The sequence below is a fragment of the Apis mellifera genome, linkage group LG1 (assembly GCF_003254395.2).
Source record: "Apis mellifera strain DH4 linkage group LG1, Amel_HAv3.1, whole genome shotgun sequence".
Lineage (NCBI taxonomy): Eukaryota > Metazoa > Arthropoda > Insecta > Hymenoptera > Apidae > Apis > Apis mellifera.
Genome location: NC_037638.1, coordinates 2242777 through 2255500, shown reverse-complemented (window position 1 = coordinate 2255500; position 12724 = coordinate 2242777). Strand labels below are relative to the sequence as shown.

The 12724-nt window shown below is 20.7% G+C and overlaps 1 protein-coding gene across 5 annotated transcripts; it reads right to left on the bottom strand.

Moving 5' to 3' along the window:
* Positions 1-1428: 1428 nt before the first annotated feature.
* On the bottom strand, positions 1429-12477 carry LOC408624 (UHRF1-binding protein 1). Of its 5 annotated transcripts, XM_006559849.2 has the most exons (21): positions 12251-12477; positions 11974-12087; positions 11591-11857; positions 10962-11163; positions 10571-10762; positions 10233-10458; positions 9959-10125; positions 9731-9890; positions 9416-9673; positions 9104-9343; positions 8962-8988; positions 8262-8354; positions 7965-8152; positions 7619-7856; positions 6346-7547; positions 6130-6264; positions 5542-5553; positions 3968-4339; positions 3699-3846; positions 3462-3475; positions 2815-2954 (listed from the first exon to the last, which is right to left on the bottom strand). In XM_006559849.2, the coding sequence occupies exons 3-21, from the start codon at positions 11632-11634 to the stop codon at positions 2952-2954; spliced, it is 3921 nt and encodes a 1306-aa protein (XP_006559912.2). In that variant the 5' UTR covers positions 11635-11857; positions 11974-12087; positions 12251-12477; the 3' UTR covers positions 2815-2951. The 5 variants fall into 5 exon arrangements, with proteins under 5 accessions (XP_006559909.2, XP_006559911.2, XP_392165.5 ...); XM_006559846.3 differs by lacking the exon at positions 3462-3475 and having other exon boundaries at positions 1429-2954; XM_006559848.3 differs by lacking the exons at positions 3462-3475; positions 5542-5553 and having other exon boundaries at positions 1429-2954.
* Positions 12478-12724: the final 247 nt, after the last annotated feature.

The window sequence follows — 12724 nt, the reverse complement described above, 5'->3', positions numbered from 1 at the left end:
TTAATAATAATGTATATTTTAATCAAGAAAAAAGAAAAAAAAATAAAAAAATAAAAATAAAAAAAATAAAAAATCAATTAAAAAGAATAATTCCTTAAATATGTAAAATAAATATTTTAAAATCATTAAAAATAATTTCTCTTTTTCTTTCTTTCTTTTTCTCCCCTTCTTTCTTAAATTTTATTTCATTATATAAAGATAACTTATACTCAGTCACATAATTTTAAATTTTAGTTATTTTTAAATTACATATATAACTTAGAAATAATGTACATTTTATATACATAATGATATAAACATTTTTAATGAAGATGTTTGAAGAAAAAAATAAAATATCAATACATAGGAAGCACCTTTCAACAAAAACATTCAATTTCATTATGAAATATAATAATATTTAATAAAATACTTAAAAAACTTAAACATTGTTTTATCAAATATTAAAAATATATAATTTTATAAAAAAAGATATAGTGAAAAATATTATAAGTAAAACTTGAATATTTCATTATAATTGTAAAAATATATATGTTCAAATTTGATGAAAATATGTAAAACATTTGCACTTAATTTTGTTATATACTCAGATATGTAAGATATGTAAATACAGTTATAAATTTACAGTCCATTCCACTATAATATGTATAATATATTTTCATACAATAAAACCAAATGTTTCTTTTATATATTGTTCTTTACATATATGTTCCATAATATTTTAATTTAATATAATATATAAAAATGATCAAAAATTTTTCGATAATAAAGTTGTATACAAAATTTAAAAAATATAATATAATAAAACTAGAACTTATGTTTAGTCATAAAAGCAAAGTAATAAAATTTGAATCTAATCAAAAGTTAAATTCATACTGTTATTCATATTATTAAATATTTTTGTTCAATATTATATAATATATTATATTTATATTTATTATATAATATAATTATATAATATAACAGTGTTTAAAACTAATAACAAAAATATTATAGAACATAAATATGATTTTCATAATAAATAAATATTGGATATATTATGCAAATATTTTGCATAATAAGTAAATATTAATAAATTCTTTTACTGATACGTCATAATGTGTATTAATTACAAAATTTTTTAAAAATTATATTTATTTTAAATTAATAAATATATCATAGTAGAAAAGACTGTTTTTTTTTTTTTTTTGAAAAAAATTTCATAATATGAAAAGAATATAATTATTATTAATACACATTAGAAAAATATCATATTTTTTTTTACAAAAGGATTGACCAGCAATCCATCTTAGAAAGTAAATTTACAGTAACAAATAATGAAATGTGAAGATATAATAATACATTATGAAAAAATTATTAATTCATTATAATTATATTATTAATTATTAGTTTATAATATAGCCAATATTATTAATTTCTAAGATGAGATGATAAATATTAATCAATGTATATTCTTAATTTAATGAAAATACAGAAAATGACATAATAACATCAATTTTACAGTCTTATCAAAACATTCCAAATTATTATTTTATATTGTATATTATAGTCATTTTTTTAACAGTTCAAATTTATCACGTAATTAATTAAATCACTGTTTGTGTATATATGTATATATCTCATACATTAATACAAACGATTCCTTCTTATTGATTTCAAGCTAGATAATCTATCTGTAGGCTCGAATAATTTACCATTCAATATTCATTAATATCTCATATTTATTTCATTATATTACTGTATTTTTCCATTTTGTTAAAAGTTATATAACTTTCAAAACATTTATGATGCGGAAAAAAAAAACATTAGTAAAAAATTTATATTCAATTCTCTGTTTTTAAACTAGCTAACAACCACTGCTATAAAATCAAATATATATTGCAATAATTTGACTAGCATACTATAATTTATGTCGTGTACATTTTGTGCACGCAACAAATATAATATATGTGCAAATATTAACAATTTCTTATGTACATTATTCTTTAACGTACGTATTATTGCATATACATATTGAGAATGCAATAAATACGCATGTACGTACGAATACATCATATTTGTGTCATCAATTTCATTATCTGTTTTATTAATGAAAATGCTAAGCACTGACTACTATTGCCATTATTTATCGTCTTGTACTTGCTTATAATAAAAAAAAAGTATATTTCACATAAGAACATCTTATAGAAATGAATATTCTTTCAATGACAGCACTATTAAATAGCTGAACGGCAGTTACTAGCATAAATATGATAAATATGATAATGTAGAAAAAACAAAATAAACTCAAAAAAATATAGTCTGTAACATATTATAGTAAATATATTATTCACAATCATATTATTCATATCATTTTTTTATAAAATTTTATAGTAATCCTAACATATTAGAATTATATAATAATGAAAATCTAAGCATTCTATATGATATATTTTTTCTTTCTTTAGTTAAATTTAAATGCTAGGAAAACATATTAATTCAATTGTATGAACTTTTCATTTTTAATAATATGAAAATTATTTAATAATTATATTATTATGACTTATTCGAATTACAACATTTGGAACAATCAAAACAACTAGTATGCTATCTCTTTGATGACCAAGATGCACGAGTACCACTGCCAAGACCACTTCCAATTATTCGATTTTCAAGCTGTGTTATAGTTTCTTGTAAGGCTCTTTTCTCCTTCAAAAGTAATTGTATGTCTTCTTGTGCTGCACTTAAATGAGACTTTATTACATTAGATTCTTCTTTTATACGTATCAATTTTGCATTTTCTTCTGATAATTTCTCCAAAGCATTAAGACGACTTCGAAGTTGTTCATTATCTAATTTTAACTGTTTACTAGACTGTCTTAAAACATTTAATTCCATTTCGTGATTTATATTTTGAGCTATTTGAGTATCATTACTTGTGAGTGTCACAAGAGAATTACTTCTACTCAATAGGTTTACTAAAAACAAAATTTCATTTAATTAGATTAGATTAATAATAAAAATATATAATAAAATAATTTATAGTAATTTAACATAAAAATTGTGTTTCTAATAAAAAATTGCTTTTGATAAATTAAGAAATTAAATATATTTTATTCAAAATAGATGATGAATAATTTTTATAATCTAATCTATTACTAAAAGATATTTTTACTATCTAAATTATTTGTGAATAATAAGCAGTGTTATAAAACAACATAATAGTGTCATATTTTATATTTTTATACATTATTCACTCATGCTAATTTATAAATTGCATACTTCTTAAAAACTTTTAAGCATATATAATAAGCAAAAATTATTTTTTTTTAATTTGAAGAAAAGTAAAACATGCCTAATTAAATGCAAATCTAAAAATTCTATTTATTTAAAATTTAGATTAAACAATATTAATAGATTAAACAATTATATCAAAGCAGCAAGTGCTACTACTATTTTTCTAATTGTTTTATATAAATGCTCACATTAGAAAGGCCATCTGAATGCAGAGAATATAATTGCACAATGTATAATATTAATTTTAAAAAAATAAATAAATTTTTTAAAATATTTTAAAAATTTGCCACTTAAATATACTTTTTAAAAATGTATTGTATTATAAAGTTATTTTACTACACTATATTAAATACTATATTTCTTTTCATAAAAATAATAAGTGGCGAATAATAATAATAAAATAATAATTTTCTATTGTTACTTACCAACAGGTTCAATATGAAAAACTCCATTTGCATCTCGTATTATCTTTAGTTTTGCAATATTTAGATCTATAGGAATTGGTCCTGGCGAAGTTATATTATTCGGAGGACGATCTTCATTTAAGCGCAATGATATACTCTCTAAATATACCTACAATAAGAATTATAAAATATAATAAAATAAAGTATTATAAAGTAAAATAAAGTATTATAAAGAATAATCTTATTTAAAATATTACAATTAATAAATGATATAATAAAATTCGATGTACCTGCAATGGTATCGGTCTAGGTATAATTTCATCTTCAGTTAAGTCTGTAAGTCCACTTACTGAACTCATAGACAAGGCCATTGATATATTGGTAATTATAACTTCTAATTTATCTTCAAATAAATCCAAAACACTTTGTTTATTATGAATATCAATATTGCAAACATCTACATCTTGCTCAGTTATATTATTTTGATTTTCATTTCGAGATAAATATAGATTTTTATTATTTATAGTTCGACTTGCTTGAGACAATTTCCAAGAATCTGATTTGCATTTTAAATCATGATCCAAACGTAGTTTAATGCATGATCCACAATTAGAATCTGAAGGTAATTCAACCCAACCTCGAGATCGTGCACTGAATTTTGTCTAATGAACAAAAAATATTGAAAAATATATATATAAATATATTGATATATATTTTAAACTATATTATAGATATATTTATATTTCTATAATTTAACAGTATTCTCTTATTTATTAATAAATTAATAATGTTTTAAGAAGAAAACTATTAAAAAAAATAAAGCTATAAAAATAAATTTAAAATTATAAGAAATAAATTACAAGATCATAGAATGATATATTCATCAAATGTAATGTTATAATAATAATAAAAATAAAAGATTATCTATATATATTAGATAAGAAAATAATATTTCCTAGAATAATTTTTTAATATTAACTTTTCTTTTTATTATTAATATATTCAAGAATTTAATATAAATATATATTCTACTTATATATAAATTTTTAATATATAATTATGCTCATATAATTTTCATTATATTTAATTAAAAATTTGAGTATTATATATATATATTATTATTTTTTATATATTATTTATATTATATATATTTTTTATATAGAATATTAGAATATTTATATATATTAAATTAGAATATTTTTATAAAAAGATTATTAAAATTTATATATAATATTATATTATGACACGAGAATATTTCCATTTTTTTACAGCTTATATAAATCTTAGAATATCTGTAAATTTATAAAAAATATATATATTTATAATAGCATTTAAAAGCTTCTCAAATACATTCCAGCTAAGCATTATTTCATACCATGCTACATAAACTCATTACAGTTTAAAAAGACATATTATAAAATAAAAAATCAAGCTTTTATTATAAAATTAAAAATATATATTTTAAAAATTATATATTTAATTATAAACTTATACAATTCATTTATTTATATAAATAAAAAATAATAAAATATTAATTAATGCAATTTAATAATAAATTTGCATATTATATATTGTCATTATTATTATTATCTACAAATTTATTCATTTATATATTAATAATTAAAAGATAATAAATTAAGAAATCAGAATTAAATTTATTAAATATTTTCTTTAATTTATATTATATAATTTAATTAAAATTTAATAATTATAAATTCATTCAATCATAAATAAAAATATTTATGTAAATGCATTTTGTACATTATTATGATGTAATTAATTCAAAAGAAATAAATAAACATGCAATAAAATGTTCATAATACAAGGCTTAATACAAATAAATATATAAATACTTTGCCAATACCTTTTTCTTGACCTGCCACAAGTGCCACATAAAAACATTCACAAGAGAAGGAGAGACGCAGGAGAAGCATGCAAAAAAGTTAAAGACAAACATTGTATAAATATACATATATAGTATAAAAATGTTTGTAATGTATGTGATATAAAGCTAGAAATGAAATTGAAAGTTTTGGCACATAGAAGTATTTAACTAGAAATAAAATATTAATCATTAATATGTTCCAATGTAGAACTTCATACAAAAAAATTAAATATTTAATGTATGATTAAATTTCATACTTGAAACATTAATGAATTAATGAATATAAGTTTAAGAATAATATTTCTTCTATAGATTATTAAATTTGTATCAATTAAAATTATATCAAATCTATTATTAAATTTGTACACAATAAAAAGCATTTTGTACAATATATAAGAAAAGTTAAAATTTTCTAGTAAAATTTTAATATGATAGAAATACTAAAGAACAATACAATTTCGTCTGCCGCAATATTTAAAAACTTCAATATTTAAATCTATTTAATAATCAAAGTAGCATATTATATGTAATCAGCAAACAAATAAATCATTTAAAAGTGTTTCTTACCTGAAATTCATCCCATGGAATAGATGAACATTCATCATTACCAATATTTGAAATCTGAATTTTAATTGAAGACGCATATCCAAAAGATTGTTGAATAAATTCAACTTTAGATAATTTGAATGTTATCATAGATACCTAAAAAAGTTTATTGAGATATTTGATCAAAATGTTCAAATCTTCAATTTTATATTTCATTATTATAAAACATAAACTTACAATATCTTTTCGTTTACATACACTGTCCATAGATTTTTCACTTTGAGTATCAGGAGTTTCTTCAACTACTTCACTAGCCTCTTCTACTGCTGCTACTCTAATTGAATTATCAACAGAAAACATAGTATCTAATTTTTCTTGATCTTGAAGACTAACTAAAACATAGTTTTCGCTATCAGAACTAACATCACTTCTTATAGATACAGTATCACTGCTTCCATCTTCTGGAGAAGCTTTTAAAGCTGAATCAATAGATGTCATTAAATTACTTAATCCTTTTTTCATAGAAGAAAGACCAACATTAAAATTATTAGGAATGAACGGTGTATTTGAAGATGAATCTCCTTTGCTATGTTTATGTGTGATATCAAGAGCATATCGCAAGGGAGGTAATACTTTTTCTTCTTCTACACCAATATTTTGTCTATTGTGCATTATATTTTTTGTTTGCTGATCATGTTTATTCGTATCATTGTGTTTAAAGGTGACAACAGTTTGAGTTGGATTAGTAGAATGCATAAAATCCATTGATAACATCGATGATACATCACTTTGTGGCGTTATTATATCATTATTTATATTAATTTTTTTAACATTACTCTCAATTCGTTCTGTACTTTGCCAAGGAATAGATGAACCTGCAATATCATCTGCTATGCTAGATGAATCAGGCATAACAGATTCTAAATCACCTCCAGAATTTTCTTTTCCAGGAGTATGCGACGGCATGACAAATGTTACTTCTACTTGAGGTATTAGTGCACCAATAACAAGTGAACTACCAGAATCGACTTTTAATATTTTATTAGAATCGATAGTTAGATATGTTGCCATTTCCGATAAAACTTCCGACAATCTCAATAAAAACAAATATTGATAATGATTTATCTGAACACTAACTAAATTGCTTATATATGCAAGACCATGAATGTCACCAGTAGATTTCTTTTCTGATGAATCTTTATCTAACGAATTCATCGTCATATAACACCATAAAGTTAGAGGAAATGCATCAAGAAATGGTACAGGACGGTTTTGTCCAACTGCACGAGCACCGAGAAAATCTCCCCAAACAGGTTCTAAATTACAACACCATACATCTTTAGCTTCAGTCCATAAAAGTTCTCGATGTAATTGACGAATTAATTCATTTACGGAATTACTACTAAAATTAGGTGGTGGATAACGAATATTATCAGTTCCTGTAATAAAAAAATATATTTAAAATATATATATATAATTAATAGAAATAGATGTTGATATATAATTTTACCTGCACAATGTGCCAAAAATTTATCTGTAAGAACATGAAAATCGTTTGATCTATTTGGAAATTCTGTACTAAAAAACATCTGACCCATTTGAAAAGCGTTTACACATTGTGCTAAATCTGTTCTTGAAGATCTTTCTGTACATCGAACATTTGTTATTGATGCTCTTGAAGTCTGAATGTGCAAAGATTTTGGTCTATCCTTTTGATTGGGATAATCTTGTGGGCTTTCAAAAACTATCTGAAAATAATAAATTATGTAATGAATAAAAGTATGAAATTTTAAATTAATAATTTTATTAATAATTAATTAAATTAATAATTAATTTAAATAATTTTCAACACTTACTCTTGGAAGTATAGCTTCAATCTTAACATCAAAATACATTAAAGTAGTGGAAGTATATGTAGTTTGTTTATCCTTATTCATTAAAGAATAATACAAATTTAATGCAAAAGAATTAAACCATAAACAGGAAGAAACATCGAAATTTACTTGAATAGGATTTAGTTGTACATAAAATTTTGGTGGGGGCACTATAACAAATATAAGATATATAAAGTTCTAGATTAATATAAAATTTATAACCTAAACAAAAATTCAATAATAAATAATAAAAAAAAATATAATTATAAATTTACTTACATGGAAATGTAATATCACCAGGATAATAATAATATGTAAATTCTGCATGAACAATTGTAACATCTTCTGGAAGACAAAATTTATCTCTGTCACCTAAAAATATTTCAATAAAATATGATAGAAATATAAATATTTTTAATAATATACATGTGTTATGAATATATCATTCACATAATATTATATATTAAAAATGCAAATCACAATGATTACATACAAATTTATATATATTTATATATATTTATATAATATAGTCTTTGAAATCTATAATGAATATAATAAATTTTTTAAAAAATACACAAAATATTTTATTTTTTTATAACTGATATATATATATATATTTCAAAGTTTTTTTATTTAAAAAAAATATTACAGTATTAAAATTAACTATTCTAAAAAAAGTAATAGAAATTTTATATAAGATATTTGCTTTAAAAAAGTAAATTATATTATGATTATATTTTATTATATCATGATTGCATTTTAGATTAATTATACATATATTATTAACTATTCATATATTTAAAACTGTTATTAGAAATATTTCACACCATAATTATAAATTAATGCTTGATTATATAATATATAAAATATACAATAACATAAAATATAGTAAAAAAAGTCTTAAAAATAAAGCTATATTTAAGGAATATTTTAATATAATATTAATATAAATGTACTACAACTATTTTGTAATCTGTACCTGATATATGTTTCTTCCTTGTTTGAGCTGTGCAATTATTAAACGAAATAATTATTGGTATTATATGAATGCTTTATTTAAAAAATAATTTTTAAAAAATAATCCTAATAACTAATTCAATTGAATCATAAAATTTACACACCTGTAACAAATTCTTTTGGTATAGGATTACGAGATGTTGTGGTTACTTTGTATAAAGTGAAATCATCAATTCTTATTATAATACATGTTGTCATTAATTTAGCAAGCTGTTCTAAAATATAATTTTTTACTGGATTTCCACTAGGATGTTGCGACTTTTTTTGTTCATGAGTAATTGCATTTACATTCTGAGCTTGATTATTTTTTTCTAAATTTTCTCCTATACCTTTTGTATTATTAACTAAAAATAAAAAAAATATATTTTATTTGTATTCAAAAGCTATGATTAAATATGCATTTTTTAAAAACAAACCTGTAACATTTCCCTGACTTCTAATTAAAGGAGAATGTTGTGTTCTACCAGAATCAATAAGATCCATAAACTGACTTCGAAAAGAACTTAATGATTGTTGCAACCATTGACTATGAGGTGTAGCATTTTCTTTATACTTAGCCCAATGTTTTCTATCAGACATTGCTAAGTGATATGGATAATAGTCAATTTGAAAACTAACTAGTGAAATTTGTAATGCACCACCATCTTTTAAATCTGGATGAGAAGATCTACCATCTAAAAAAAAATAAAATAGTATTATTGTTGTTATTGTTATTATTTATATTTACTTACTTCCAGCATCATCACATAAATGTAAATCAATTCTTTGACAAAGAAAATGATATGATGTTTCTACAACATCATATCTAGTGAAAATTTTAGAAATAGCAGTATTATATTGATTTTTAGTTCTTGACTGCTGAGATATTTGTGCTTGATATTCTGGTAATACCTTAAAATGTGAAAATATAATTGAAAATTTTTATTTTTTTACTTTTTTTTAATTTTACATTTACGAACCTCTAATTTTCTAGCTGCTTTAGTTTTACGTTCTAAAATTGTAGCTTTTTCTATCAGACCACCTAAAGAATCAATAAAATGAAGTGCTGCTTTAAGCTGTGAATCTGTCAAAACCCATAAGAGATCATCTAATATAAGAATCAGTCTTGATCCCATAACAAAACAATCTAAAATGTAATAATTATATAATTATAATATACTTAAAAATGAAAAAAAAATAACAAATATGTATGTTATTAAAATATTTTTAATATTGTTATTAAATATTTTTAACCTGATATTCTTTTTTTAATAGTGATTCGACAGCGTGCTTGATTTGTAAGTAAACGTAATGGTGTAAGATTTTTATCTTTAGTACTTTGTGCCTCTATCCTAACTGTCTGCCATTCTAATTCTTTAAAAATAAGTAATTGTCCACGATCAGGATCTTTTACTCTAGTAGTTCTCAAATCACATCGTTGCCAAGTTGCAGACTTTGACTCAACAATAATACGATTCATCTATAATAAAATAATTTTTTAATAATCTTTAAATAATAAATTTAACATAATATATGAAAACATGTGAAATGAATATGAAAACATTTCTATAAAAAATAAATATGTTATGTACCTGAACTGAAGCAATAAATGCAGGACTTTTGAATGTAACTGATACTGTATTAACAGTTACTGTTATACCATCAATTACTTTATGTATAAAAGAATATTTTGCAGGACCAGTATATGAAGATAGTCCTTGTGAAGAAGATAAATCTCTTAAATCTTCGCATGTTTCTACTTCTATATGAACTTCATCCAAACTCTATAAATATTAAAATTTAATCAAAATTTTCAAAATAATAATACAACAATAAAATAAATGTTAAATTTTACTACAATATTATTACAATATTTAAAACATGTATTATTTTATGTATTGATAAATAATTGAAAAAATATATAAAATTATATATGTGTTTATATATAAAAATATTCATATATTTCAAATATAAAATATTTACCAAAAAAATAGGAACACTTCTTAACTTGGTCCATTGTATACGAAATGAAACTTTATTGCACCAAGCATTTGTTAATCTAAGCCATGATGGCAATTCTAACAAATCGGTTAAAACTATTTCATCAAGTTCTAAGTTTGTCAATTCACCTTCTCCTTTAAATGTACTTAAATTTATTTTATCTGCTGATAAATTTTTAGTAAACCTATAAATTTTTATAAATTCATATTATAATTTCCTAATAAAATAGTGTTTCTAGTACTTTTTATAATAAATTTGATATATTTATATAAATTTACATTACATGTAACATGAAATGTAACATTGAAATATTTATAATAATAAATTTAAAAATGATATAAATATAATAAAATTCATAAAAACTTTTTATCAAAATTTAATTATCTACATATTGTTCACAATTATGAATAAAGAAGAAAATATCAAATTAATAATAATAATAATAATTAATAATAATAATAATAATAATAATAATAATAATAGTTAATAAAATAAATAAAATGATCTACAGCTAAAAATATTTAATTTATTAATAATATAATTTTTAACTGTATTAAACTAAAGATAATGAAACACTGATTTAATAATTTAATCATATAAATCATAATTACCTCGATAAATGTTTTAATAATTGCTTTTTTATTAATGACACCATTTTTTACTTTCAATTGATTTCAAATAAATGGTTCAACATGATTAATTTGACATTATACATTTACAGTAATCACGAACGTTCATACATGCCACGATTGTCGATGACTGATGACTTTCGACTCAAGTAGTCAGTTAATAAGTAGATTACACTACTGAATTTTTAGTTGTTTTTATTGGCTTTTTTCCTCGATGTTTTTCTTATTCAGAGTTTCTAACTTTCAATTCTAGGATCAACAAAATATATTTAATTATATTTTTAATTTTTTTAAATAATTATTTTAAATAAATTAACGTAAAATTCATGAAAATAAAAATGAAATTGACCTATATTAACACATACCTTAATACATTTATTTAATGTTGAAGAAGTTAATTTCATTCGTACGCACATAAAATGTATTATAAAATTTATACGCAAATAAAATCTATTTGTTGGTCACTCTTCAAATTACATCTTTAAATATAATAAATAATGAAATAAATAAAATTAAAAATATGATATATGTAAAGTAGATAATACATAAAATTTAATTTTATATTAATCTATTTTAAAATATTTATACTTAGAAATCATAATACACACACTTTAAAACATAAATGAGTAAATATATACTTACGATGAAAGTAGACAAATTGTTCCACTTATGACTTTATGAAGGAAAGATATTGTACACTTACATTCATGTCTAAAAATTTTTCTTCAATTTTTTAATTTTTTTGTAGTTTATAAAGAAAATTATTATATTATTTATAAAATTATTTCACATAAATAAATTCTCATTTTCCCATAACTTTTTCGAGCAATTTAATGAATCAAATTGGTTAATCGTACATGTTCATATATATTATAAAATTACGTATTATCTCATTTTTACAAATTTTATTTTAAATTTTTTTAGATTTTAAGATTTTAATGAGATGCTATGCGGTGATATATTATAATTAAATTAATATATTATCACATATAATAAATTATCATTGTATAGTTACAATTTATGATTCTTGTTTCAATTCAATATATTTTAATTTGACCTAACCTAAAAAAATATTTTGTAACTAATATTTTAATTCCGATATCAAATAAATATAAT

Coding starts and splice junctions, on each gene's coding strand:
- LOC408624 (XM_006559846.3), bottom strand. CDS start 11,634: ATGGTGTCATTAATAAAAAAGCAATTATTAAAACATTTATCGAG. Junction 7,548..7,618: donor ATTTTTGGCACATTGTGCAG/GTAAAATTATAT, acceptor TTTTTATTACAG/GAACTGATAATATTCGTTAT. Junction 3,847..3,967: donor CTAGACCGATACCATTGCAG/GTACATCGAATT, acceptor TTCTTATTGTAG/GTATATTTAGAGAGTATATC.